The 27,523-nt window shown below is 47.1% G+C and overlaps 5 protein-coding genes across 5 annotated transcripts; 3 read left to right on the top strand and 2 right to left on the bottom strand.

Annotated features, from left to right (window-relative positions):
- Positions 1 to 131: 131 nt before the first annotated feature.
- On the top strand, positions 132 to 4,048 carry E1B28_001079 (uncharacterized protein; the record flags this gene model as incomplete). The annotated part of the gene is made up of 4 exons (XM_043146977.1): positions 132 to 487; positions 540 to 660; positions 712 to 3,312; positions 3,368 to 4,048. 4 exons carry the CDS (start codon positions 132 to 134, stop codon positions 4,046 to 4,048), a joined length of 3,759 nt encoding a protein of 1,252 aa, XP_043015682.1.
- Positions 4,049 to 4,316: 268 nt separating this feature from the next.
- Positions 4,317 to 7,978, top strand: E1B28_001080 (uncharacterized protein). The gene is made up of 11 exons (XM_043146978.1): positions 4,317 to 4,450; positions 4,507 to 4,597; positions 4,652 to 4,682; positions 4,746 to 4,854; positions 4,910 to 5,103; positions 5,160 to 5,289; positions 5,350 to 5,451; positions 5,506 to 5,611; positions 5,661 to 6,338; positions 6,387 to 7,627; positions 7,688 to 7,978. The coding sequence occupies exons 1-11, from the start codon at positions 4,421 to 4,423 to the stop codon at positions 7,787 to 7,789; spliced, it is 2,814 nt and encodes a 937-aa protein (XP_043015683.1). The 5' UTR covers positions 4,317 to 4,420; the 3' UTR covers positions 7,790 to 7,978.
- A 99-nt stretch (positions 7,979 to 8,077) lies between these two features.
- E1B28_001081 (uncharacterized protein) lies at positions 8,078 to 11,344 on the bottom strand. The gene is made up of 12 exons (XM_043146979.1): positions 11,172 to 11,344; positions 11,053 to 11,119; positions 10,890 to 11,005; positions 10,707 to 10,834; positions 10,067 to 10,648; positions 9,970 to 10,012; positions 9,757 to 9,919; positions 9,466 to 9,709; positions 9,239 to 9,414; positions 9,110 to 9,186; positions 8,805 to 9,049; positions 8,078 to 8,754 (listed from the first exon to the last, which is right to left on the bottom strand). Exons 1-12 carry the CDS (start codon positions 11,277 to 11,279, stop codon positions 8,199 to 8,201), a joined length of 2,505 nt encoding a protein of 834 aa, XP_043015684.1. The 5' UTR covers positions 11,280 to 11,344; the 3' UTR covers positions 8,078 to 8,198.
- Positions 11,345 to 11,371: 27 nt separating this feature from the next.
- Positions 11,372 to 12,899, bottom strand: E1B28_001082 (uncharacterized protein). Its single transcript, XM_043146980.1, has 8 exons — positions 12,512 to 12,899; positions 12,367 to 12,457; positions 12,240 to 12,313; positions 12,144 to 12,189; positions 12,050 to 12,090; positions 11,932 to 12,001; positions 11,656 to 11,875; positions 11,372 to 11,598 (listed from the first exon to the last, which is right to left on the bottom strand). The coding sequence occupies exons 1-8, from the start codon at positions 12,836 to 12,838 to the stop codon at positions 11,583 to 11,585; spliced, it is 885 nt and encodes a 294-aa protein (XP_043015685.1). The 5' UTR covers positions 12,839 to 12,899; the 3' UTR covers positions 11,372 to 11,582.
- Positions 12,900 to 15,649: 2,750 nt separating this feature from the next.
- Positions 15,650 to 27,522, top strand: E1B28_001083 (uncharacterized protein). Its single transcript, XM_043146981.1, has 46 exons — positions 15,650 to 15,784; positions 15,842 to 15,914; positions 15,970 to 16,047; positions 16,100 to 16,309; positions 16,371 to 16,489; positions 16,539 to 16,643; positions 16,701 to 16,799; positions 16,857 to 16,922; positions 16,973 to 17,122; positions 17,182 to 17,385; positions 17,442 to 18,185; positions 18,233 to 18,363; positions 18,418 to 18,607; positions 18,657 to 19,073; positions 19,131 to 19,309; positions 19,384 to 19,766; positions 19,820 to 20,511; positions 20,560 to 21,348; positions 21,404 to 21,778; positions 21,831 to 21,947; positions 22,002 to 22,071; positions 22,127 to 22,155; positions 22,205 to 22,516; positions 22,565 to 22,919; positions 22,969 to 23,128; positions 23,187 to 23,386; positions 23,438 to 23,558; positions 23,608 to 23,753; positions 23,806 to 23,832; positions 23,887 to 24,271; positions 24,329 to 24,533; positions 24,585 to 24,776; positions 24,827 to 25,307; positions 25,364 to 25,499; positions 25,547 to 25,690; positions 25,746 to 26,070; positions 26,119 to 26,197; positions 26,254 to 26,335; positions 26,389 to 26,455; positions 26,513 to 26,586; positions 26,639 to 26,694; positions 26,750 to 26,805; positions 26,854 to 26,886; positions 26,939 to 27,029; positions 27,087 to 27,194; positions 27,251 to 27,522. The coding sequence occupies exons 1-46, from the start codon at positions 15,746 to 15,748 to the stop codon at positions 27,409 to 27,411; spliced, it is 9,255 nt and encodes a 3,084-aa protein (XP_043015686.1). The 5' UTR covers positions 15,650 to 15,745; the 3' UTR covers positions 27,412 to 27,522.
- Position 27,523: the final 1 nt, after the last annotated feature.

Consider the following 27,523-nt stretch of genomic DNA (forward strand, 5'->3'; position numbering starts at 1 on the left):
TGCAGCTGGACTCAAAGCTTTCTTCTCTGAAACGCCACCCCTCAGACCACGCAGAATACACTACAGCTGTCAAGTACGCACGATCAGACTGTTCCTCTCGACTCCCAACATCCTCCTCCTCCTCCAGTACCATGCAAGCTTCTTCCTCTTCTACCCCATCCACATCCCGTGGATCACGATTCAAGAAGAGAATTCAACCACCATCCTCGCGCAGTACACCTTTTGGTCTTCGTTCAGAGCCGCCAAAAGGAAAGAGCGGTAAAGGAAAACCCACGGCCCGTCCCAAGCTCTTGGATGGTCCCCTTCGAGATGAAGAGTACATAGAATCCACCTATGGTCATCTAAAGGACCAAATCAAGCCTGCACATCTGTCTGACCCAAAATCTACCACCAACAATGTTGCAATGAGGCTCACCAACTCCCACATGTCGTACGAAACGGAAAAAGGCGCCGTGTTAAATGGGAATCAATATGTGCCCATGTATCGGTGCGTGCGTTTCATCTTCATACTTAGCGTCAAATGCAGAATAAGTCATTAGTGTGAAAGCGATTGTTAAATGCGATCCGGTGCTCATTGGAGAGGGAGATGCGAAAAGCCCGAAGGAGGCTACTAGATTGGCTGTATTGTCACTATTGCTCCAGATGCAGGAGCAGAATTTGGTACGTGTATATATATCACTAGTTAGAAGACTTTATGAATGCCTGTTTCAGATCTATGCTCAACCTGCTCCTGCAAAAACTACGTTATCTGACGGCACCGAAATCAACGTAGAAAAAGCGAAACAGTTCATGGGGTACTACTGTCGGCGGTACAGATTTTCTCAACCCGACATAACTCTCCAGGAGAGCGCGAAAGGCTGGAGCGCAGTCATGACCGTAGCGGACCGGAAGATAGGCATGGGCTCTGGGCAGAACAAGAAAGCAGCACACAACCAGTGTTATCTTGATGTAGTACGGTATTTGGATGAGTGCGATCCCGAACTCTGGAAGTCCTTCCTCAAGCAGGAGCACGAACTACCGAAAATGCGTCTCTATTTTTCGTTAAGCCGTGAAACCAACAACTCCATCCGCGATCTCATCGTCGATCTGAGCAATAGCACTCTCTATCGTAACCGTCCCTCCCAATCTTCCGCCCCCGATTCTTCTTCAGTGGTGGCCGTTCCCCAACGTTTTGCACGCCCGTACTATGCACCCAACCCAGAATCCCTCGCACAAAAATCTCAACAGCTTCGGGATCGACGACAGAAGTATCTGAATGACCCTTCTGCGGAAAGCATGCGCCAGACAAGGGCCACTCTTCCCGTATACACCCGCTCCGATGTGATCTTGTCCACTATTAACAAAAACGATGTTACGATCCTAATGGCTGCCACCGGATCTGGAAAAACAACGCAAGTTCCTCAGATAATCTTGGATTCTTATATCGACCGAGGAGAAGGAGCCCGTTGTAATATCCTTTGTACTCAACCTCGACGATTGGCTGCTCTTAGCGTTGCAGATCGTGTGGCAAAGGAGCGACACGAGGCATTGGGAAAGTCCGTTGGGTACGAAGTAAGGTTTGAAGGGAAGCCACCAGAGGAACACGGGTCTTTGAACTTCTGTACCACGGGGGTGTTTTTGAAGAAACTCCAATCCGCGCTCACCGAGGGAGGGGGAGGAAATTTTCTTGATGATGTCACCCATGTCATTGTTGATGAAGTTCACGAGCGAGACGTCGATACCGACTTGTTGCTTGTTGTCCTTAAGCGCCTGTTGGCAGACAGGAAAGCGCGTAACAAGCCCATCAAAATCATCCTGATGAGTGCTACCATCGACCCTGCTCTCTTCCAGCATTACTTCCCAGACGACGAAGGAAAGCCCGCGAGAATTGTTGAAGTTCCAGGACGCGCCTTCCCTGTCGAGCGTCACTTTTTGGACGACTTTTTGCCGGCTATCGCTGATGGCGAGGCTAAGTGGGTAATGCAGGATGTTTCTGTGACGAAGTACCTCGCCAAAGAGTTGCAACCTTCCGCTCTTCCTCCTAGTGTCGCTCTCAAGACTAATTTCCTACTAAAAAATCGCGATGCGGAGCCAGATGAGGATAATGACCTCCCCTACCCGCTTATTGCCGCCACCATTGCTCACGTTCTCCAAAAATCGGATTCGGGTCACGTTCTCACTTTCCTTCCGGGGTGGGATGATATAACCGCCGTTCAGAAGATCCTGCTAGGCGCCAAAGGTCCACTAGCCATCGACTTTAATAACAAATCCAAATTCGCTATCCACCTCCTCCATTCTAGTATACCACTCGCAGAACAACAAGTCATCTTTGATCCGCCCCCTGCGGGGGTCAGGCGTATCATCTTATCGACGAATATTGCAGAGACATCCGTTACGATTCCGGACGTAGTATACGTAGTAGATACCGGGAGACTCAAGGAACAGCGATATGACCCGCAGAAACATATGTCTTCCTTGGTGTCTGCCTGGGTCGGATCATCGAATTTGAATCAGCGCGCCGGGAGAGCAGGAAGACACAGACCGGGAGAGTACTATGGCATTCTTAGTCGTGACCATGCTTCCAAGTTGCAGCTGCACCAGACGGTTGAGATGAGTCGCGTTGACCTCAGTAACATCGTGATGCACGTCAAAGCGCTCAACTTCCCAGGAATGACAGTCGAAGAGGTTTTAGCACGCACTATTGAGCCTCCACCGCGGGACCGAGTTGTCGCAGCCGTTAATTCCCTCCAAATGTTAGGCGCACTGGACGAGCACAAAGCTTTGACCTCACTTGGTAGAGTTCTGTTACAGATTCCAGTGGACGTTCAAGTCGGCCGGTTGCTCACTTATGGCAGCTTCTTCCGTTGTCTGGACCAATCGCTAAGCTTGGCTGCCATCTTGACGAACCGCGAACCGTTCATTTCCCCGATGCATGTCAGGGATCAAGCCCGAGCGAAGAAGAACTCCTTCTGTCCCCGAGGTGTCGCTTCGGACCCTCTGACGACGCTGGAAGCCTTCGAACAATGGCATGAAAAGCAGTCAGTAGGCCATTACGTCACCGCCAACCAGTTTTGCATCGATAATTTCCTCTCCAAACCCACCTTACTTATGATTGAGAAGTTGAAAGGTCAATTGCTAGGGTCTCTTCATAAGTCTGGAGTCATCAGTGTATCAGCTGGAGGAGGTTTGGCGGGTGGAAGGTATAGCATGCCTTCAGAACTAAACGAAAACGGCGGATCCATCCCATTGTTGTCCGCGTTGATTACTTCGAGTTTGCAACCCAAATTTGCAGTGCGCGTAAGCGAGAGAATTCTGCGAACCCAACTTGACAAGGCACGCAATCCTGATAGGTTTTATTTGGTTGTTATACTGACGGTTCTTTCTGAAGGCGGTAATTATTCATCCATCGAGCGTCAACCATAGCAACAACAGGAACGTAGATGGCCTGGTAGCCAACAAAGATGTGCTTCCGAAACAGATATACGCCTTTGGAGAAAAACGTCAGAATATTTCGACTTCATCGAGTACTGCGACCTTCCTCGTAAATACTACTCGTTTGGAGCCCTTGACCTATATGTTGTTTGGAGCGTACTCGATGAAAGCTGTCGAGCAGGGCATCTTATGTGATGACTGGATCACCATCACAGGCAACCTTGACGCGCTCGACGATGTTCGCGAACTAAAGAGACTCGTCGATGCATGCATGCTCCGGGTGTTTGAAGGAATTCTTATGACCAAGCGACAGAATCGGGAGAACCTACCTGTCATGTCGAGGGAGGAATCGGAATTTGATGAATACGATGGAGAAAGAAATCTTGCCCTTTCCCCGAAAGAGATGAAGGAGCTGGATTATCTCAGTCGCGACCTGGTCGATATCTTGAATATGTATCACGAAGAACGGCGAGAAGCACAATCGCGAGTCTCATCTCGCCCACAAACACCTTCAGGAGGTTTGGCCACTTTCCCTCCAATCTCCTCTTCAGGTTACTCGACTCCCCTAGGAATGCGAACAGCGTTCAATTCTAGAGCAAGCACGCCCGTTAACCGACTTAGACATAGTAGATTTTAGGCGGCAAGATGTGGTTGAGGGAATACTAATATTTTACTTGTGATATTCTAGTCGATATGTATCATATGTCGTACTTAATCTGCTTCGTGATTCAAATACCCCCTTCCAGGAGTTATACACCGACATTTGCTGTAGTAGTTCATTGTTCTCCAATGATAGGACCCCAGTGAAGGTAGCACCTGCTCAGTGATCGATGCTCGTTCAAAGTTCGACCACCACGTGGCCACACACTTACGGGTACAGTAAGAAGTATTATTAGTAACGCTGCAACTAACTTACCGTTTCTCACTCACTTGCAGCTTTAGTTGATGATAGACTGCTAAAACACCCTTTTACACCCACATTTGGTTAATTCTCCCTTGGTCTTTAACGATGGCGACTAGTATGCGGGGACTGACTCAGGCAAGTATGACGCTGTCCTTCCCTGTCCTTCTGTCTAAAATAGGGCCTCATTCCAGTTTATCGCTGACATCCGAGGAGCACGAGTCCGTGAACTCGAGGAGAAGCGGATTAATAAGGAAATGGCTAACATCAGGAAGAAATTCAAAGGTCAGGAGCTTTTGTTCGATAGGACAAGCCTGGTTCTGAAGTCATGGAGCCTAGATGGAAATTTGGATGGGTATCAAAAGAAGAAGTGCGCACGGACCGGTCCCTTTTACTTCTGCGGACCATGGGTTTACGATGCATATTCTGACAGATATGTTGCAAAGATTATCTTCACCTATATTCTGGGTTACAAAGTCGACATCGGACATATGGAAGCCGTCAACCTCATATCAAGTCCGAAGTACAGTGAAAAACAGATAGTTGAGAGGCACAACGTCTCGCGAATTGGAGCTTAAGCTGATTCGTGATTACCAGGGATACTTAGCGGTTACATTGCTCATGCACGAAAATTCCGATTTCTTGAGACTCGTTGTCAACTCCATACGGAAGGACTTACATGGGAACAATGAAGTAGACAATTGTCTGGCATTACACTCGATTGCGAATGTTGGAGGAAGTGAGATGGCAGAAGCATTGGCCGAAGATGTCCATCGTTTGCTTATTTCGCCGTATGTAGACATACTCCTACAATCAGAACCGCTTTCTTATTGCTTCTTTAATATAGGACATCCCAGAGCTTCGTCAAGAAGAAAGCTGCGCTGACATTATTGAGATTATACCGCAAACACCCCGATGTCATACCAGCCGCAGAATGGGCGTTGAGGATAGTTTCCATTATGGATGACGAAGATCTGGTGAGTAAATTGCAGCCTCCAGTCGCATAGACTAGTGAATACGTTTACGCCGTTTGTTAGGGCGTTGTTATCTCCGTCACGAGCTTAGTTATGGCACTGGCTCAAGATCACCTCGATGCTTTTGCTGTCTGTTACACCAAAGCTGTTGATCGACTACATCGTGTGAGTAAATTGACTGTATCAAGTGGACAGCATTAGTGACATCGGTGTCGCCAGCTTGTTATAGAGCATGAATACCTCGCTACGTATGCATATTACAAAGTCCCATCACCTTGGTTGCAAGTGAAGTTACTACGACTGCTTCAATATTACCCTCCATCTGGTGAGCAGCTAGCTGCGATTCAAGGCCTCTTGTGGCTCATCCTGAGTAGATGATCCCGCGATTCGATCTGTACTGCACCAAGTCTTACAGACGGTCATGAACAATTGCGCGGAGCCCTCGAGGAACGTCCAACATAATAACGCGCAGCATGCAGTCTTGTTTGAGGCCATCGGACTTGCCATACACCTCGACACAAACTCGCCCCTTGTTGGCACCGCCGCAGTTTTACTCGCTCGATTTATCTCCTCCAAGGAGACTAACGTCAGATACTTGGGACTCGACACCATGGCTCACTTGGCAGCCCGTGCCGAATCCTTAGAACCCATAAAGAAGCACCAGAATACCATCATGTTGTCCCTTCGAGACAAGGACATATCAGTTCGGCGCCGTGCCCTGGATCTTCTCTATAGCATGTGTGACGTTGACAATTCAGAGATGATCGTCGGGGAACTACTGAGATATCTCAAAGTTGCAGACTACGCTCTTCGAGAGGAGATGGTGTTGAAGATAGCAATTTTGACCGAGAAATACGCTACCTCGTACAAGTGGTACGTCGACACCATATTACAATTGATCAGCGCTGCTGGTGACCACGTCGGAGAGGAAGTTTGGTATCGTGTCGTGCAGATCGTTACAAATACAGACGATCTTCAGGAGTATGCTGCCAAAGTCGTCTTTGAGCACTTAAAGGCACCTGTAGCTCATGAGAGTTTAGTGAAAGTCGGCGGTGAGTTTACTTGCTCCAGATACTTGACTGAGTGCTTATGGCATACAGGTTACATCCTTGGCGAATACGGCCACCTCATTGCAAATGAACACGGTTATAGCCCCATGGAACAATTTCAGGTTCTACACTCCAAATCACAATTTTGTGTGGCGGCGACACGCTCGTTACTTTTATCGACTTACATCAAATGGGTCAACGTCTTTCCGGAAATTAAGCCCCAGCTTGTCACCATATTCGAACGGTACCGGCATGTACTTGACGCCGATCTCCAGCAGCGTGCTTGCGAGTTCCATGCGCTTACGTCAAGACCGGAAGACGATGAAATCCTGCAGAATATTTGCGAGGAGATGCCTCCTTTCCCACCCAGAGTCAGCGCGTTGCTCGGACGCCTAAAGAGGAAGGACGGTGACACGGAAGATAAACGAACCTGGATTCATGGGGGCAAGGAAGCTAATCTGGAGAGGGGTTTGACGGAACGGAAGGGCACGACAGAAGCCAATGGGTCTGCGATGTCCTCACCGTCTGCTGCCCCAACGGATACGAGCATCCTAGGCTCGTTAGCAGGATTAGACCTATCCTTGAGATCCGGATCTCATCACGATCTATCCGCTGGAGCTCCTCCCATTGTCGCTGGTCCCAACGTCGAACGTTGGTTTGACAAACTGACCTTTACTACAGACGGCATCCTTTACGAGGATGCACAAATACAAATCGGTGTCAAGTCTCGCTATCAAGGACACATAGGACAACTCGCTATATACCTGGGCAACAAAACCCCAACCCCTTTGACATCATTCACCACAAAAGTGAACGTAAGTGACCCGGAAGCACTTTCCGTGACTTTTGCGAAAATCCCGCCGAATACCATACCCACTCGTGCTCAAGTTCAGCAGTTGCTACACGTGGAATGTAAAAAGTCGTTCACCACGCCCCCTGTGCTCACGCTATCGTATTTAGCCGGCTCACATCAGGCACTTTCCCTCCGACTACCCATTGTACTTACAAAATTCCTTGAGCATGTCAAGTTGGGACAAGCCGACTTCTTCGAGAGATGGCGGTTGATCGGTGGACCACCTCGTGAATCCCAGGCCGTTTTTCCTGTCGACCTCAACAAAGCAGGCCAGTTGGACCTTATGAAACATAAGGAAGTTGTTTCGGGTCAACGACTGAACCTGTTGCCTGAAATTGATCCCAACCCGAATAATGTTGTGGCTGCTGCTGTCTTGCACATGTCGGTTGAAGGCAAAGTAGGCTGTCTTCTCAGAATGGAGCCTAACAAAGACGCTAAGGTTTGCAAAAAATAAAGAGCATACGGTGCATATCAAAACCTGATGCCTTTTCTTATTCAGCTCTGCAGAATAACCGTGCGCAGCACGTCGGAGGATGTTGCAAAGGAAGTTCGTCAGCTGATACAAAAGCCATTGATAGGGGCGCGGGGTGTTGAATCCTGATGCTTCGAAATTGGATTGTTGTATATCACATAGAACACTAGAGACACGCTTCAGGCTCAACTCTAGGCTTGTGAGTCGTTTCAGCTTACTGTTACAAAATTTCGGAGTGCTCTGTGCGAAGTATTGCCCAAATGAAGGAGGATCCCGAACACAACGATAGTTGTAAACCATCCGCCATTTGTTTGCCCTGTCCAGTATTGATAGGTCGGAAGACCGCCACTGCCCTACAGGGGAATTGGAATTTCTACCACAAAGGTTTCGAGTAGATTAGACAATTTCACCTGAGGCCTTGGGGAAACACCAGATTATTATGGTATGTGATAAATACTTAGCACGAAATACACGCGAGTGGGACTACACCATATAAGATAACACAATACATAAGAAAATAACAGTTGCCCAACTCAAACTACCGTCGCCATATGCCAAATTTCTTTTTCCTCTTAACTGGGTCATCCAAAACATCGATGGGCATTTCTTGTCGGATTCCCCCCGCAATATTGGAAGCAGGTGAGCGCGAAATTGGAGATATGGAATCGGTGGAGGTTGATTTGATATGCAGCAGTTTATTACGGGGGGGTAGGGGCGACTTTGCTTCTAAAGTCTTGACGAAGGGTCCGGGGTTACTGGTGTCAAACATGCGTCGCCGCGAGTTATCTGCATCAGAAACAGACGGCGCTGTCGAGGGACGCTCGGACTTCGTTGAGTGAGGACTGGTGGGAGTGGTAGGAGACGAGGGTGAAAAAGCAAATGTCGTTTCGGTTTCGTTCCCCTTCGGGACCTTCCTTTGGTTGGCAGAAAGCTGGGCAGCTAACTGGCTGACACGATAGAGGGCTTTTTCTTCCACTTCGACGCACCTCGAGTAAAGCTCTTCTAGCGGGCTGTCTCGAGATTCTTGAGCATTGGTATCCGACAGGTAAGTTCGAGACGTCCGGATGACGGCTGAGGTGATAACGGCGAGGTGCCTAAAGGCCGGAATGAACGACTTGAAATCAAAAGACAAATAATGTCAAACCTTGCTGGATCCAGAAGATGAGGCAGGACTGGTATCGCCTCTCTATACAGAACTGGCATGGTCGACATTCGCTTCTGTAAGGAATTGACAACCTTCGTATGATCATGGTCCGAACTGCGACTCGTTCCATTGCGTGTGTCTTCTGGACCCGGCGTAGACACAATTAGGAGATAGTCTATCATGGCAGGTATACTTTCCTTCAAGAAGTCCTTCACGCCAACCATGAACTCCTCTTTCTGGACGGACTACAAAATGAACCGGACATGTGAATTTGCGGTGGGAACAAAGAGAGCGCGTCATCTTACTGCATTCAGATTTGCGAGGCTTTGTATGACTTTGGCGATCAATGTCAAACTGCGCTGAACTCTTTCGCTAGGAAGACCTATAGGGGGAATCGTCAATATTTGCTTGAATCGAGATCGCGGTCATGATACCTGGACATAAACCGAACAGATGCGGGTGCAGTATAGCAGGTACGATAAATCTGAGAAAGACAAATGCAGATACGCATTTCCAATGTAATTCGCGATTATCTTGCAAAGGGAAACGCTTCTCAACCAATTCACGGATGGTGCGGAATAACCGTCTCATCTCTGGGGGGCATGCTTGCCTTGAGAAAGTATATGAGCTCTTAGTGACGGAATAATTGTGCGAGGTTTACCGAGAAGTAAAGATTTGTGTCCAGATTTTTCGACACCAGCTGATGAGTAACTCGACGTTGCGCTCGATATCTTTCTGGCTTTTTCCACTCCGCATAGGATCAACTTCTATGCTGACTTTCTCAGAAATAAGTCGGCGCAACACACTCCCGATAGAGGTTTCTAAGAACTCCATGCCATACCAAGCCATAGTCTGTTCGGCAATTCGGGTCAAAGGGTTGTTGCCACGAAATAGAGTTTGGTGGGCTACTAAGTTAAGTCGGGAGCGAGTTTGCACAGTAAAATGAACATACATGATACGGATCCATCAACTTCCCTGTCTGCGAGCGTCTGTACTTGTTCGATGAGTTTATTTTCCGCCACTGCCATAGACATCAGTTGCGAGGCAACTGTTTTCAATTTCAGTTTACTCTCGAAATCTGTAAGCCAATCCAAGAAATTTCTGGAACGAAGTTTCTTGGAGGGAAATTAGGGAGTGCTTCATCGTAACTGTCGAAAATACCTACTCGAAGTAATCTTTCATAAGTGGCCAATGGCAGTATGAGTTCTCTGTTTCATCGGTAAGATGTCTCCATTAAGAACAAGAAGGATTGGAAGCCTTACTCGTCCACCCTCAACTTCAAACGAAGTTCGCCGACTTGCAGATCACCTGTCACCGGTCCTGCATGTAACACAGGAAACCAGGCGTCGACCGCCTCGCCTCGGGGGAAATTACTGAGTGCTATCCGAATCGTGCCCAACATACTTGACTTGAAGAGCTTCTTCTCCCGCCAAACAATAATATCTAGGTTTTCGAATGGCGGAAGATCCGAAAATGTGAAGTTTTCATGCCAGTCGGGAGATTCAACGCCATTCTTGATTGTCGTGCGACCACAGGACACGTCGTTCAATTTGACTTCGCAATAAACGTCCATATCGACTGGATCCGGGTCGGAAGGTGAGGACGAGTCTTCATCAACATCGAATGGTTTGCTATTGCCGAGGTTTCTTCCTTGAAGCACGGCGAGCTCCACCTGCCGCCACATCCTGTATGAGCCTCCTTCATCCGGGAAAAAACACCTTCCATAGATTTCAGGAAGTGCGTAAGACCGCAAGAGGGCCAGCCAAGTATTGCAGAGGTCGGCAGAGGCAAATTGCAAGTATACAGGTTCGTCGGATGTACTCGTAGAGGACCACCGTTTCCCGCTAGAACGTAAAAGTTGCTTTTTTCAGGCCGCAAAATTAGATGTCAGAGGTTACGAACGCGATGCAGTATATTGCGAGACAGTTCATTGAGAGACAGTTCTTGCGTTGAAAGAGGGAAGGGTGAGCATGACGGATATCGGTGTGATTCAGCAGATGAATAGATAGCGTTTGGTATAGAATGGATTCCTTGGAAAAACAGTTGTTAGGAAACAACAGTCAGACAACGACACAGGAAACACACATCGACGTAAATATTGAGCAAGCATCTCTCTCCCTCTTCAGATAGTCTACACGTCGCCGGCCTCCAGTGACCCGCTACAGCTGGACCCTTGGTCAGAGAAAGCCAGCTTGTCTTCTCTGTTGTTCTTGAGAATGAGATGTAAGGGAGCGGGCTGATGGCATACCTTTGATTCTCCTCTCGTCGGTGGAACCATTCTCTCGCCTATCGGTCCTTTTCTTTGAATTAGGTGGCTATTTGATGTTGAGCACGGCGGTCAGAACACTCGTTAATTATTCACCATACCTTGCGTAACGCGGAGCCCGCCGCTGAAGACACGAAGAGCTCTGCTGATACTAGGAATTCAGTGGACCCTCCATAATGGACGCCCACGTCATCCCAGGGATCAGCCATGGAGTAGGGTGGTGGTACCAGGATGAGGACTGGTACTGTACACAAACGGGCTCGATTGGGGAAATTCACCGCCACTTACAGTAAGTAGTCTACATGTACAAATCTCTCTTACGGGTGTATATTTGACAGTCAGTGACAGCAATACATTCATCTTAAGCGAACAGTATGGATTGCGAGCCCGTGCTGTCCTGTCCCCAACAACCATCTAGTTATTAAAACAACAATAAATGCTCAAGGGTATACGACTCGTCTAAGGTCTTCAAAACGGATTTACCAGCTACCTCCTTACCCCGGGGGCCAAATTCATTCTGCTTTGTGACTACGAGTATAGGATTTCGTTAATGACTGTCGTCACAAACACTGGGTTCCCACTTACGCTCTCCCGTTGCCGTTCGCATGTCCATTTGCTGATCCATTCCTCGCCCCTCTAACATGATTCCCGGCCGGTTTTTTATATGTTCGGAAGTAGAAGTTGATGAAGAGCAGAAGATAGCTGGAAAGCAGTCCACAACCAAACAGTGCGGCATTTTCCCCGCCAGCACAATCGCCAATACCAGGGACTGTATCTTTGTAGATAAACGAAAAGTGTTGGTAGGCTGGGGAAATAGAAATACTAAGCACATCACTTGAATCGCACACTACTGAAACTTACTGCCAAAGTAAACCAGGAAGAGGTCGATCACGAACTGAATGATCTGCATCATCGTCAAGTACTTCTTCCACTGTGGGAGAAGTTAACTGAGTTATGAATATATTTCCAAGCCACCTACCCAGATTTTAGCACCACCCGCAGTTGCGTAGTAATAGTAGTCTTCGATTGTCTTTCAGAAAGGTTCAAGTTCCGAGGAACATGGAGTGACTCACACATGAGGACATGGACCGTAAGGTTCAACGAAATGACAGTCCAAGACTGCAGAGCGAACATGAACATGGTACGCTTGTGGCATAGAGGAAACTCACGATACTCGTTCTCCCTTCCAACTGGGAATAACATAGAAGCGCGGTGGCAGAGTGATGGAAGACGTGTAGGAATGCTGCAATAGTGTCAACAAAGCATTTGAGGCGTTTTGCGGATAATCCCAATTACCAAGGGGTTTCTTCTTGAACGCGAGGAAGACTGTATCAAGCAGTTCCAAATATTTAAAGTAATAGTTGATCATGTAGTAAAACTCCATTCTCTGCAGCAGCCGTTAGAAATGAGAACTTCGGAAGGTACAGCTCGAAACACATACGCTAGTCCAAGCGCCTTCATGACAGATACCGTAAAACAGCCCATGTTTCCACATAATTGGCAGAATTTCCTCCAACATTAGAACCAGTAGCAAGAGGCTCCCGCTGCTCAAAATGACATTATGGGCCTGAAAGAGCGTATTGAGCTTCTGAGCAGGTCGATTCTTCATTAAGGCTTGAATGCCGAATATAACAATTAGGTAGGAAGCAAGAGCTGTAACCACAGTTGGAGTAGATGACAGTGGTGTCTTCCCATGGATATAAGAGTATAGATGAGGGGGGAGAGTAATGGGAACATGAGTCAGGAGGAAATCTGCGAGAGGAGCCATGGAGGTGAAGGGCTAACGACAAACAAGAAAAGGACGTGTCAGAGATTTGATGAGCGAGTCGTACAACCCTACAAGTAGTTTTTTTTTCCCGCTGGAAGGAAGCACGTGCTTTCATAAAAGAGTTCACACGCCACCGTTCTCGTCCTCCGGGACGAATGCATGCGCAAGCATATGTGGGCAATCACAAGGAATATTGCTCTTCCTTTCTCTGTTGATACTTTACGCTCTTGATTCTTGATTATTTACTTGCCTAAAAAGAGCTGGCAAGGTACTAGTACTGATTACTATACCTGAGTTACTTAAGTAACATAGTCAGCCCATTACATCTTGTTCTGGTTCTTTTCCTTTCAACGGGCAGGCGAAGGCGTAGCCTAAGTACGGGTCCACTTTGGCTAGCTTTCTCAAAGGTAAACCACCTCGTGTGTTCCACAGTAACCAGACGTCGTTAGAGATGAAATCCATGTGTATGATAGGGGATGATGCGAGGGAAAGAGGGTAAAGACGTGGCGAAGAGGTGCAAGTAGTGGTGGTGGGACGAAGGCCTCTCACGGCTCTTTGGGGGGCTCGTTAGCCGTCAAACTCCTGCCTGAGGTGCTGTGACTGCAAAACAGCAAGCATGGTCTGAAGGGATGTCTCTTGGACATTCCTCATGGTAGGTCGCAAGCAAGAGGTCTCAGGTCACTGATTTGCATATCCGAAGTTTCGCATGGTACTAATTGGTGGAATATGCTACACGAGGTGCTGAACATGCATCTCGCTGTAGGTGATCGATCATCGTCCTTTGCTGGTCTAAAATGGATTTGAGAAGAAATGACAATAGTTGGAGGTAAGATGTCAATCATTTCTGCAATATTTACATGAAATAAGTTCAAAGGGTACTTGAATCAAACTGGCACGCCGCGGCTATCACTAGGCCACGCGAAGCGAAACTTCGGATCAGTGCCATTGCTGACTTATTCCGAGCCCTCGCCCCTGCACAGGGGATCGTCAGGTTGCAAACATCGTTTTTCCAATCGTAGGCCACCTAGAAAATTTTTGACGATGACCAAGCAGGTCCCACCCCATAATGATATCATGAATATCACATTTGCACCCACTGTGAACCACAAAGCGAGTCAGCCACGCTTGAGCCACGCCGTATTGGTGCGTTGGGGTCGTGGGACCTGCTTGGACATCGTCAAATTTTTTTCTAGGCGGCCTACAGTCGCGGACAGCCAAGCACGACAATTTTCTTAGCACTGAATTTTGAATTTTCTGGGCCAAGAAAATGATAGATTTGAACTCAGACCAGGGAAATACGTCGAAAAATGGTGTTTCGAAGTTTTTCCCACGACCCGTTTCCAAGTCTCAAGCCAATTTCAACCAACTTTTGGCCGCTACCTTGGGACGTACCCGGTGGAGTAGGGGATCCCGGAGGACATAGCCACAGATCACATGTAGTTTAGCACTGTAGGCGCACAGTCGCGCCAGGTAGACAGATCAGATCATCTATCATCACGACAGCACATCTTTGCATCTGCCCAGTCCACCAGTGTTTATACATTTTATCTGTAAGGGTGGTGCTTTGGCAAGTTCTATTTAACAGGCTAGTACACTTTGTTCAAATTATAATGCACTTTGAGGAATTTTATAATCAGTTTTTCACTTTTTTCCTCTTGCTGCCCCCTTTTTCAATATCTCTGGCAAATCTCTGGAACCCAGTCCTCATCCTTCAAGTCATCATTGCATCATCCATAGCCACTGCAAAATAAAACATCTGCTCTTGTAATCCCTCATCATCAAACTTGCCTTCCTTCCATTCTTCCATTGCCAAGTCATCTTCAGAAGATTCACCACCAGAACTCTCCTCCTCCAACTGATAACCTGGCAGTCAACTGGCAACAGCAGTTGCATCCTTAATTGCCACTTTATTTGAGGAGTTGGAGTTGTCAGATCCACCTGAGAATCTGGAGCACTGATGGCAGCCGTTGGTGACTTCTTGACGTTTGTCGTCGCAGGCCAGCAATATTTCACTGTCATGTCACGGGTGTCAAAGCAAAATTACTATATTTGGACATAAACTTCTCGGCCTCCGATGACTCACTTTTACCGGAATCACGCTCAGCTCGGCGAAAGGAGCATTTTCCGCCTTTTTCGTATTTTTAGCGGTTGTTTTTAGCCGAGTCTCAATTTTTGGTATAAAACTTCCATATTGACCCTACACTACCAAAACTGGCCCATGTCGTACAGATATGTGCTACTTTATATATCTCCCATAAACTCAATATATCGTGAACATATATTGACCATGCCGTAACCATGCCGTAACACAATCCAGCAAAGGGAATTCTGGCGTCCCTTGTTCCTCCCGCGATGGAAATGGGTCCAAATGAGATATTTTACCTACCAAAGGTCAATGTATGCAAGAGTAGGGCAGGAGGACCACTGGAAACATTTGTGCTAAGTAATTAGGGCATTGTCATGTGACTCTACATATCGTGAACATATCTGGAGACAGATGGTGATTATATAAAGTAGCACATATGTCGGCTATCTATTCAGCTATTGGCGGTGTAGGCAAAAACGGTTCGTTGAACCATGACCATATTGTTCTAAATAGCTTAAAAATACATTTTTCTTTTGATCCTTATGTCAGTCTGAGTGTGAATAATTCGGTTAAAATTTTTGTCCGCCGCGACTGTACGATTATGGAAACAGCTGGCATCCCGCACAATAAATAAATACTACTTATTATGAAGGCGACAGGTTTCCTTTTATGTCACATATTTGGCCGGAAGATGGCAGACTGTGACCCGTGACCGTTAATTGATTGAAATACGTCAGTACTCCCTCGTTCAGAACCTTCTACTTATTCCGACTTACTTCTACGAACGCCGGTCAATTAACCTGCAGACACGGCTATAAAATATGTGGTGGCTCGATCCAGGGAAAGAAATCTTGAACGTCGTAAGCATTCACCCTTCCGTGGCCGCTGAAAAGATAGTATCAACTTGCATCAATTAGGTGTTCAATCGTATCCTGGCCCCGTATGTTGAGAATTTGGATATGAATCAAGTGAATTATGGAATAGGTCAAGGTGTGTTGGCAAATCATTTTCAGGAGATGCACTCGTACTGAAAAAGGATGTTCAGGCCAACTCACTCTCCAAAAATTGCGGTTGAAGAGAGGTGCTCTTGACAAGTTTCGTTTACCCGTCGACATTCTCGAAGGTTTGCACACAGATTCTAAACTCTCGTTACATTTTTGCTCATACAATCTCAGGACATCTCGGCAAGTTCACTCTCTCACTACATTGGATGAATCTTGGCAACCAACCTGTCGAAATCTTAATTGAGGACGTTTGCCTTCTTGTTGTTCCTTCCGTGGAGTCAAAGTACGATCCAGAGGAAGAGAAGGCAAGGGCGTTAGCGGCGAAGTTGGAAAGGGTAGAAAATGCAGAATTATTGCATTTGCAGGCGGACAAGTCCCCTGGTATGAAATCAGAGTCGATTCGACTAATGTCGGACTTTTAACACATTCTAATGCTTCTTAGACGACACCCCGCAACAGCAAGGTCTCATGGCGTCGTTGATCGCAAAAATCATCAATAACATACAAATCACCGTCAAGAACATTCACATTCGGTATGAAGACAAACTTAGCGTCCCTGGGGTAAGCCGTGTATCCCTGCGGCGACGGAATCACTGAAAATAGCCTCAAGCATCCTTTTGCTGCAGGTGTAACGCTGGCGGGGTTTACAGCAGTTTCTGTCGATAGGGATTGGCGTCCTGCATTCATCGAAAGTACTGATGGTGCAATCCACAAGGTAGCTGTCGTCCTCAATTTCCAATTCACTTTTCCGCCAATTATTTTCCCTTTCCAGCTCGGTAAACTTGAATCATTAGCCGTTTACTTCGACACAGATTCATCTAGTTTGGCTGGACTCTCTCGTATCGAGATTGTCGATAAATTCAAGTCAATGGTGATTGCGCTTGAAGTCTAGCTATGTCTGCTGGCATACATACTAAAGCCGGTTTAGATTACGCATGACCCAAAAGATTCAGATCACCAATTCATTCTCAGACCCGTATCTGGTGAGGGAAGGGTGCGTGTTTACTATAGACTCCTTTGAATCTTCTTAACCCAACCCAAAAGGTTATCATGAATCATAGGTTCGACGGAGAGACCCCTCGCTTCGATGTAGAATTGCTGTTTGACGAGATTGGAGTTGCTCTGGATGATGGCCAGTACCGCGACGTGATCTCGCTTCTTGACATGTATCATGTATACATACGCAAGCATCAAGTATGTATTTTTGGCTACTCCGTGACGCGCATTCTGACTGCCTGACGTCTCTGTCGTAGTACCGCAAATTCTTGCCAAGCGACATAGAATTTTCCACCAATGCTGCTCGAGCTCGACTGAAATTTGCAGGTACAGCTATCTTGGAAGGAGTTAGGGACCGTCGTCGACGATGGACGTGGAAATATTTTGCCGAACGGCGTGATGATAGGCGGGGATATGTCGACCTTTTCCAGAAGAAGTTGCTGAGTGTTCTAGCCGGACCTGTGAGCGCAGCTTCCACGACTCCCCTTCAAACATCTAATTCCATTCTCTGCGAAAGGATGTCACTGAGTTTGAGAATCTTGAAAGAAAGCTCTCATATGAAGATATACGTTTTTACCGTTCCATTGCAAGATCACGGCTACGCAAAGATCAAGCTTTGCGGAAACGTTTGGAGGAAGAAAAGGCAAAGCAAAAACCTCAGAAACAAAGCTGGGGAAGCTGGCTCTGGGGGACTTCCGATAAGGCTTCTGAAGACGACGCCGGCTTTGGAGGGCCTATGACCGACGAACAACGGCAACAGCTCTATGAAGTTCTCGATTACGATGAAAAGATGGCCGTCACGAGCTCCTTCCAAACCCCTCGAGAATTCATAAAAGCTCGAATTATGGCTAACTTAAAACGGGGGTCTTTCGCGTTGAAAAATGGTCCTCGTCACCAAATCAAGGATGTTATAGCAATAAATTTCGATATGTTCCAAGCCAACGTCATTCAACGACCTGATAACCTCGAAGCTTCCCTCTCTCTGGGAGGATTCTCCGTTTTCGACGGCACCACGGAACGTAGCGTGCACAAACAGATAGTAAAAGTGAAGGATTTGGGAGTCGCCCAAGCTTCCGACGATACAAAGGAGCCATTCTTGTTTATCAAGTTTGAAAACCATCCCTTGGATGAAAGAGCAGACAACGCGTTGACAGTACGCATGCGACACATGGAGATCATCTATCACAAAGGTTACGTCGAGGCCGTCTACAAATTTCTGAAGCCTCCTGAAAGTCATCTCGAATCTGTTGAGGCGCTCTTGGTACCACCTTTTTCTCTATATCTGGGTCTATCCTGATAACATCACAGACCGCGGCCAGTGAGACACTTGAAGGCCTCAGCAAGGAAACTCGAGCTGGGTTGGAGTTCGCTCTCCAGAATCATAAAACTGTTGATATTCATGTGGACATGAACGCTCCGATCATAATAGTTCCCGAAGAGTAAGTATTGACTCGGTTCACATATTCGTTAGTTTGTATTAACCAGCTGAATAGCGTCACCACCACCAAATGTCGACATCTAATCATAGACGCCGGTCATATAGCCATCGAGAGCGAGCTTGCAGACAAAAGTGCCATGCTTTCTCTGCGCCACAAGAAGGACCAGACTTACAGCCACGACGCGGACAGACACCTGCAAACATTGCTGTACGATAAATTTTCTTTGAATTTGGAGGCTGCACAGGTACGATTATTCAACCGATCAGCGACAATTACGTCACCTCAATTTCTAGTTCGTTGTCGGAAACGATTTGCAAACATGTTTGGATGCCTTGTCGGGCAACGATAATTCCCTCCATCTCTTGGAACGGATTAACGTCAACTTACTAGTCCAGAACTCCATTGTCCCCACCTTTGCCCAGTTAGCGCGTTTCAAAGTGTCTGGAAACCTTCCGTCGCTTCAAGTCAACCTTTCCGACACCAAGTACAAGGCATTGATGCGTCTGATTGACGTGGGAATACCAAAGTTCGGTGTCTCAACAAGGGAAGATTCACTTCCCCCGCCGGCGAAGACACCTGATTTCCCTTTGGCGCCCGCAAGGTTATTCTCCGTGAATGACATCGAGTATCACATGGAGGAGGCCGAAGATAATGAAAATGAACCTTCTTCTCAATCGGAAACATTCTACGATGCCGATAGCTCTGTTGACGTCCGTCTATTCATATTCTTCATCTGCTTGACATTTATTGACACACCATGGTCGCAGAATGCTGAACTCCGTCAACACGTATTCGAATTCGCCTTCCAAGTTGAACACCTTGGGGCGTCCTTATCGAAGACTAGTGGTGATGGCACAGAACGGCCTCTGGGTAACGTGTCGTTCGAGCGTTTTGATATGAAACTTGTTCTCGCGAAATTTGATTTGAATGTTAATGTGAATCTTCGGTTCGTTTTTTCTTTGTTTTGATTCGCCTTCTCGTTATGCGATTCCAGATCTAAATAGTTGCTTTTGCTCTTAGCTCACTCTCTATGGATATTGAGCAGCCAGGCGGAGGTCCAATGAAATTCATCTCATCGAATGAGATCGCTGAGAAGAAGGACCTGCTCAGTGTCTCCTATGTCAGGACACAGACGGACTCTCCGGAGTTCCTCACGGTCTGCGACGGTATCGAACAAGTAGTAGACGTCAAAATATCTACTCTTAGGTTCCATGCTGCCCCTGAGCCCCTCGTTTCACTTTACGACTTCATTATGACCACGTTCGTCCCTCCATCATCTAATACCCCTGCTGAGGAGCTCAGAACGACCTCATCGGAACAAATCCGAGCCTCCCCGGAGTCGTCGCAATCCTCAAATAGCTCGGGAAAAATAAAGGTCGGGGTAGAATTGGCGAGTGTCCAAGGTTTGATTTTCTAGTTGGTCAGTGTATCACGTGTTTTAAGCATTTTTTTTCAGTGGCGTTGATCAACGAGGCCGTCAACCTGGCCACCTTGTCATTATCAACCGCGAATGTTGCAGTTCTTGTCCTTCCCACTGGACTGCAGGTTGCGGCCCGACTCGGAAGCCTCTCCTTGAGCAATGATTCCAACGATCATCCTGTTCTTCCCGATTTCGATCAGATCTTGTCCATCGAAGGTCACAATTTCGCTGACTTCGAATATGAGACATTCAAAGAACGCGAAGATGGAATAAAAACCACCATCCAGCTCAACGCTGGATCACTCAAACTCAATTATCTGGAACAGCCACTCCATGATCTGTACCTCTTTCTTACTAAACTCGCGAGGCTCAAGGGATTGTATGACACTGCTACGCAGGCTGCAGTTCAGACCGCGTCTGAGGTTGATGTTGCTCGATTGCAGTTCAATATCTCTATCAAATCTCCTATCGTAGTCTTTCCGTCTGACCCGGGCCATTCTCAAAACACTTTGACGATGAGACTAGGTGAAGTAGCAGCACGGAATACTTGCGAAGGGGTGGTCAATACGATCGATGCCAGCCTACGAGGAGTACAACTCACATCTACCCTGTACCATGAGGACGGAATATCCGTGATGAAAGTCATTGATGACATTGATCTGGAGAGCAAAATTACACAAACAGGCGGTATCGATCGTAGTGTCGATATGGACTTTCCCAACATGAAGGTATGTTCTACGCTTTTTCTCGTATAATGGCTGACCCTTCTTTGAAAGGTGTCTCTCGACATCTCTGCAATTCGTCTTCACTTGACCCAGGTGCAATACGGCCTTCTTATGCAGGTTTTGCAAAGCATACCTCGTGTTTTGGAAGGGGCACCTACTGGTTCAGCCGAAGCGCAAACAGGACCAATTGGACCCCCGACTCGTTTCGAAGGAGCGTCATCCAGTCAGGATAACAGCAATGGTGCTACTGACCGAGGTTGGACCACAATAGACCTCGTGATAACGATGGAAACAGTGAAACTTCACTTGTATGATGAGCATACTCTCCGCCAGGCTGACACCAAGGATCATGGCATCGCAAAGTTTGCTCTCAATCACAGCAACTTTCGATTTAAGATGCTATCCAATGGAGGACAGGAAGCGCAGGTTATTCTCAAATCGTTCACTATGACTAACACACGACCTGGTGGTTCAAAGTTCCGGGAAATCATACCTGCTGCGAAACACGTCCGAAATCAGTTTATGGTCTTGTACTCAAAGCCTGGAGGTATGCAAAGTGCCGCCCAGGTCATTCTTTCTATCGACACTCCGCAGATAATTTTCGCGATTGATCCTGTTTTTGGTTTATTGAGGTTTTTCACAAGCGGAATAACCTCCGCATCGTCCCCCCCTTCTGAGAACCCTTCGGTGCGGGTCGAAGAAACCGAGGTCACCTCCCCGATGTCGGTAGATTTTCGTATCGAGCTGCACGATGTGTCTGTTTCTGTGCTTGAAAATGACTCTGACCCAGAGTCGCAATCCATCAAACTCGTAATAAAACAAGTTCTTCTGTCGTCGCAAGTACGTAGGGCTCATGCATTCACTATCCCATGTTGATCTTGTTTTTTGATTGAAGGGCGTTATGGCACTGACTGTAGATCACCTGGGAATGTCCCTGATGCGTATGGGCAAGCCAGAAGATAGCGCTCGTTTTCTGGATGATTTCGACGTGACCTTGACTCTCGATAATCGATCGACCTCCTCCCAGAACATGAGTAGTATCGAGCTCAACGCAAAACCGATCGTTTTTCGTGCTTCGTATCGTGACATCCGGCTCATAACCGCCATTGTCAATAAGGCCATAGAATTGTATACTACATCCCAGGATAATTCCTTCAATGAGCCTTCACCTGAAGAAGGTACTACAGTCTTCGGCCAGACGACTCGTAGCGGCAGACGGACTCACGCCCGCGCAAGTGGCAAAGCACGAACTATAACGTGTAAAGAGCAAGTGAGAGGTACCCCATTTACCAACTGCATTCATAAACTAATTTGTTGTTCAGCTAAAAGCTTCCTTTGATGGATTCCGTCTGGTTCTTATTGGAGATATGCATGAGCAGCCCATGCTTCACCTGAAAGTAAAGCCGTTCATCATTGGAGCCAAGGATTGGTCAGGGGAGGTTGGTGCTTGTTTTTTTTTTCGATGAAAAACTTTTGTATTTACATGCCAATAGCTCTCCACCACCACGACACTCGCAACACAAATAAGCTATTGGAATCTCACGAATTCTCATTGGGAACCTTGTGTGTTGACGTCCTTTGTTTGCTAATCAGTGTAATTGCTGAAAACCCTCGACAGTGATCGATCCTTGGAGATTCTCGATAACCGTGAGCGGACGTTGGCTACAAAGTCGATAATGGAGTTGATTATTTACAGGCTTCTCGACTGACCCCGACGAGCGAACTTAACTTGAAACTCGAAGCACGTGAGCGACTAGATCTCAATTTGAGCACAACTTTTGCTGAGCTCGCCACAACGACATGGAACATGTGGAGCAAGGAAGGAGAACATATACTTCAAAATTCCCGTGGAAGTTACGCTCCGTATCGAGTTCGAAACCGAACTGGGTCTCCGATATTCATCTGGGCCGACGATGACAACAACCTATTGGAAAACAATGCTGGGATTCAGATCGCTAACGAACAAACAGTCGATTGGCGCTTCGATGACTGGAAGACGATGCGAGAGGTACGTGTTGTTCTTTCTACCTGTGCTCAACTCATCACATTTACGCAGCACGTGCCGTCGTCAGGACATCACAACATTGGAATACAATTCGTCGGGAAGACCTGGGATCACTTGCATGGTGTTCCTGTTGATGGAGAAGGGGAATTTGTGTTCCCTTTACGCCCGAAGACCGATAAACACAGCAACCGTTTACTCTGCGAGGTCCGAGTCGTGGATAACGTTAAAGTGGTCACCATTAGATCCACATATAAAATCGAGAATCTGACCCTTTATCCGTTGGAGATCACGTTGGTCGATGAACATGGCCACCCAGTTTATTCGTTGGAAAAAGTGGCTCCTGGCCAGGATTATACACTTCCAATCGAGGCTGTGAATCAAACAAAAATCAGAATTCAACCCGACCGTGAGTCGTTCCCACTTCTACATGAGCTACGTATGAACAATTTCAGCAGAAGGCTTCGGATACAAATGGTGTGGCGCTATTCAGTGGGAAGACCTTGTAGCTTGTAAAAGTTTCACCATAAAATGCCCTCACGGTGACCCGAATGAGGCTGCTTTCCGCTTTCAGGCATGGGTCCACAGTGATTTATCCCCGAATGAATCGCTCCTGCGGTGAGCACTGGCCGTACAATCTCATCTTCCGACAGTTTATCAACTGCTTCTGATTTAGAAAATACCCCAAGATCACCTTGAAACTTCGCGCACCTTTAGAGCTTGAGAACTTGCTTCCATACAACTTGCAGTATCGTGTCTACGACAAAGACACTGATCAGAATTGGAAAAGTTATCTCCGTCAAGGAGGGATAATGCCTGTTCATTCAGTCGAGCTCGGTCATTTGGTTCTCCTTAACGTCGAAGTACAAGACACAGGTGAGAACTAGTGCGTTATGCTCAATATACTACTCACATTGATTTCATTAGTATTCAAACCGAGTGACTTCGCTATCATCAACACCGACGGCAATGCAGACTTTGACATCGAGAGTCGCCTCGTACTTCGTGACTCAAATGACAGGAAATTGAATCTTCGACTAAACTATGTGTAAGTACAGACACAATGCTCCACCCTCGCGTTCTAATAAGATCGTTAGGAAATACCCAGACTCCGGTGGCGCCTTTAAAGTTCAAATATACAGTCCTTATGTGGTTGTTAATAAGACCGGACTTCCTTTCTATATAAGAACGCGATCAAATCGCGCCGCTGCTTTACAGGATGTTGCTGGAGACACCCGTAATGGTAAGCTCAAGGCCGTACTAGTCATCATTAGCGGTGCTGATTTTTGGGCCAGAGACACTTTCCAGCTCAGTTCCCTTCAGTAAGACTTTATTAAAATGATGAAGGCGTATCATTTTTTAACACCTCTACATAGTGCTGTCTCACCTCAACGACCATGGTCGAGAGTTCGTCATGAAGTTTGCAGACTCGGCATGGTCCAAACCATATAGCTTGGAAGCGCCTTCGGCAGAAACACCGTTGGTTGTTGCCTCGCAAAAGCAGAGAGGCGACGAAATGCATATAGGGTTATCGTGGTCTGAAGGTCTCGGGAAGTACAAGTTGACGAAGGTAATCACCTTCACCCCTCGTTTCCTCCTCGAGAACAATCTCTCGGAGTCTATCGCATTCCGTCAGCATGGCGTAGCTCCTCGCGAGCGTTCACTAATAAATCCCGGAGAAAGAATAGCGCTACACATATTAAGCGGAAATAAAGATGAGAAATTATTGACTCTGGCTTTGCCAGGCTTGAACGCACAATGGTAAGCCATGATATAGCATGATATCTTAGTAATGCACGACTCAAGCTATCACAATAGGTCCCCCCCAATAAACCTTGCAGACATTGGATCCGTCTACCTGAGGCTCAGTCGAACAGGAGGGAGCCCCGGCAAGATCTTGTTGATTCGCGCTGATGTTCAGATCGATGGTAGTACAGTGTTTGTCCACTTCACAGCGGCGGAGGACGAATGGCCATTCCTCGTCGAAAATCAAAGTGATTATGGATTCGGTCTCTGCCAAAAGGTGTGGATTCTTCCACATTGAAGTCCACGATTCACTAATGCTGTCCATCAGGATTCAACGCGCGATGAAGAAACGGGCTTCACGAAATCATATCCGACGTATAATGTGGCCGCTCGTAGCACGCTGTCGTATGCATGGGATTATCCCTCAGCGAAAGAGAAGAAGATAGTACTCATCGTCAATGGTTATCGGAGGACAGTGGACATTATGGAAATAGGCAGTCTCGTCCCGTTCAAGTTCAATGTCTGTAACTATTCTCGTTTTCCGTGGCACCCCGCTGATGAATCGAACAGGACGGTCAAAGGAACAAGGCAGTTTCGTTGGATGTTAGAGCGGATGAACGCAGGCAAATATTACGGATTACCAATTATCGCATCGAGGAAAGTCCGTACAAGCCCAAGGGAAGGGATTCCTTGGGATCTCTTTCGAGACAGGACACAATCACTAGTAGCGTAGAGGCATTCGAGGCAGTTGCGGAGGAGGTCTCTCCTTCCTTTGGTTTCAGCCTGGATCTTGCTGGGGTCGGGATATCCTTGGTGAACAGGAAACTTGTGGAAATCATCTATCTCTTGGCAGACAAGCTGTCATTTGAATACACCGCTAGTCCCATCGCCCAAGCCTTCAACCTGTCCTGCGGAACACTACAGGTCGATAATCAACTCCATGATGCTCTTTACCCGGTCATCTTGCAACCAACCCCAATTCCTCAGGACTCAACTACCGTTGCCGCCCTCCCAACGGTTCAAGCGTCCATCGTCCTTCTCAACGACAACAGTCTGTATACTTTTTTGTTTGAATCACATATCTAAATATTCACTCACCAAATCCAGCGCACGGAGTCTTGTTTGTCAAGTATTGCTCTATATTATTGCAAGCCCTAACAATCGAAGCGGATGAAGACTTGTTGTTCGCACTTTACGACCTGAGCCAGATCAAGGGGGCATCGTGGGAAGAGAGCACAAAAGAGTGAGTCGATCGCCAATCATCGTATTCACGGTCTAAACTGTTGGCAGCGTTTTGATTGAACACGCGGATGAGATACCCGAGCCGAAACCCTTGGATCCTGGGCAGAACATATATTTCGAGGTTCTGGAACTACAACCGATCAAGTTGTTATTATCCTTTATGCGGACAGAGAGAGTCAATAGTGACGAGAAGTAAGTGCAACCCCTTCTTGTCAACTTGAGGATATTTTGAACACTCGAACACAAGGCTCAGCATCCGAAACCCTCTGGCGGTAGTTCTGAACGCATTGACGATGGCTGTGGGCAATGTTAACGACGCTCCTCTCGCATTAAATGCGTTGGCCATCAAAGACGTGCGACTCACTGCACCTGAGCTTCAAAGTCGCATTCTTTACCACTACAGGCAGGACGTCCTCCGCCAGCTCTATCGAATTCTAGGATCTGCCGATTTCATTGGCAATCCGGTGGGACTTTTCACAAATGTTAGTTCAGGTGTCGCGGATATATTCTATGAACCCTTCAATGGGGCTGTGATGCACGGAAACAGTGAATTGGGTATTGGTATTGCCAAGGTAGGAGCAGAGCTCAAGGCAGGGGCATGATGGCTCACCCTCTCATAGGGCGCAGCGAGCTTCGTGAAGAAGACGGTTTTCGGTCTTAGTGATAGCATGACGAAGTTCACGAGTAGTGTTGGCAAGGGTGCGCTCTTCCTTACCTAGAGCCTCGAGGCATTCAGAAACAAGTTCATTCTCCAGGATTATCGTCCGCCACGTTTGACTCGGAATATCAAGCTCGTCGTCGAATGACTCAACGCAGGAACAGACCTCGACATGCCATGTGAGCAACCTACAAAGTCTCGATGTTGGTCTTCTTCATTCATGTTTTCACAGATACGGGGTGGCTGCTGGAGGAGAAGCCCTCGCGAGCAGCGTTGCGAGTGCTATGGAAGGAGTCCTTGTATGTTTGTTTTATCTGCCCTCAGGATCTCATGTAAAGCCTCATTGACGGGATCAGATGAAACCTATAGAGGGCGCAGAATCCGAGGGTGCGCTTGGTTTCTTCAAAGGAATGGGTAAAGGACTTGTTGGGTGCGCCGCTTTTGCCATAGAAGATGCAAGTTATAAACTAAGTCCTGGACAGCGCTGTGACCAAGCCGGTCGTCGGAGTTTTCGATCTGGCGTCCAATGTCTCCGAAGGTGTGCACATTACCATCTATCACGGTGTTGGACATCTGCTGATCTCCTCCCCCAGGGATCCGCAATACCACCACCGTCTTCGACAGCCCAGAACGAGATCGCGTTCGATTGGTTCGTGGCTCGGTCTAGCAACTTCCTCTCTATCTGATACCCGTCTAGCCTAGACTTACACCACATGATCATGTTCTCAAGGTTGGCTTATAACTGTGGTTGTTTCGGGACTTTTACTCACGCGTCAAACTAGCCTTATTCTGCGAGAGAGGCACTTGGGCAATATTGGATGAAAGATCTGAACAGTGGTGCCTATCGCCAAGAATTCTACGTTGCTCATATAAGTGAGGTCGCTTCACAATGTGTAAGATAACGTGTGCTCATCTTTATTAATATCCAAGATACACCCGGTAGCGATAATGTTGTGCTTCTGACTATGACGAGGGTTCTCTCTTTCTGGACCAAGAAACTGAGGCTTGACTGGGAGCTTCCATTGACTCAAGTTCAAGGTGGACAGATACTCTTGTTGTTGTTAATTCTAAATCTCACTCTGGCTGATTTCTAGGGGTGACAGTAGAGGACACGGGAATTCGTTTTGCCCACAAGTCCGGAAAGGAGCACGATAAATTTGTTTTCATTCCAGATAAGAACACGCAGTCATGGTTTTTCGAAAGGGTAGCAAGTGTAGTGAAAGCATTCAATGTGCGAAGACGAATGGATGCATAGAACCCTGCATCACTCAGGACGTATATGTACTATGTATAGGTAGATCCACTGCAAATTAGGTATAACGATAATGGCCAAAGAAGATGGAGCATACAAGGGAGATATGAGGATT

The sequence above is a fragment of the Marasmius oreades genome, chromosome 1 (assembly GCF_018924745.1).
Source record: "Marasmius oreades isolate 03SP1 chromosome 1, whole genome shotgun sequence".
Taxonomy (NCBI): Eukaryota; Fungi; Basidiomycota; class Agaricomycetes; order Agaricales; family Marasmiaceae; genus Marasmius; species Marasmius oreades.

What these genes read in the sequence shown, in the direction of transcription:
- E1B28_001080 (XM_043146978.1), top strand. Translation starts at nt 4,421, where the DNA reads ATGGCGACTAGTATGCGGGGACTGACTCAG. An exon ending in GATGGGTATCAAAAGAAGAA is followed by an intron (nt 4,683 to 4,745) that starts GTGCGCACGGAC and finishes ATATTCTGACAG; the next exon opens with ATATGTTGCAAAGATTATCT. An exon ending in TTATGGATGACGAAGATCTG is followed by an intron (nt 5,290 to 5,349) that starts GTGAGTAAATTG and finishes GCCGTTTGTTAG; the next exon opens with GGCGTTGTTATCTCCGTCAC.
- E1B28_001081 (XM_043146979.1), bottom strand. Translation starts at nt 11,279, where the DNA reads ATGGCTGATCCCTGGGATGACGTGGGCGTCCATTATGGAGGGTCCACT. An exon ending in TCTGTTCGGTTTATGTCCAG is followed by an intron (nt 9,187 to 9,238) that starts GTATCATGACCG and finishes TTCCCCCTATAG; the next exon opens with GTCTTCCTAGCGAAAGAGTT. An exon ending in GCCTCGCAAATCTGAATGCA is followed by an intron (nt 9,050 to 9,109) that starts GTAAGATGACGC and finishes TTCATTTTGTAG; the next exon opens with TCCGTCCAGAAAGAGGAGTT.
- E1B28_001082 (XM_043146980.1), bottom strand. Translation starts at nt 12,838, where the DNA reads ATGGCTCCTCTCGCAGATTTCCTCCTGACTCATGTTCCCATTACTCTC. An exon ending in TGGAAGGGAGAACGAGTATC is followed by an intron (nt 12,190 to 12,239) that starts GTGAGTTTCCTC and finishes TTCGCTCTGCAG; the next exon opens with TCTTGGACTGTCATTTCGTT. An exon ending in CGGGTGGTGCTAAAATCTGG is followed by an intron (nt 12,002 to 12,049) that starts GTAGGTGGCTTG and finishes CTTCTCCCACAG; the next exon opens with TGGAAGAAGTACTTGACGAT.
- E1B28_001083 (XM_043146981.1), top strand. Translation starts at nt 15,746, where the DNA reads ATGTGGTGGCTCGATCCAGGGAAAGAAATCTTGAACGTC. An exon ending in CCGAATGAATCGCTCCTGCG is followed by an intron (nt 23,129 to 23,186) that starts GTGAGCACTGGC and finishes CTTCTGATTTAG; the next exon opens with AAAATACCCCAAGATCACCT. An exon ending in CACGAGTAGTGTTGGCAAGG is followed by an intron (nt 26,198 to 26,253) that starts GTGCGCTCTTCC and finishes TTCATTCTCCAG; the next exon opens with GATTATCGTCCGCCACGTTT.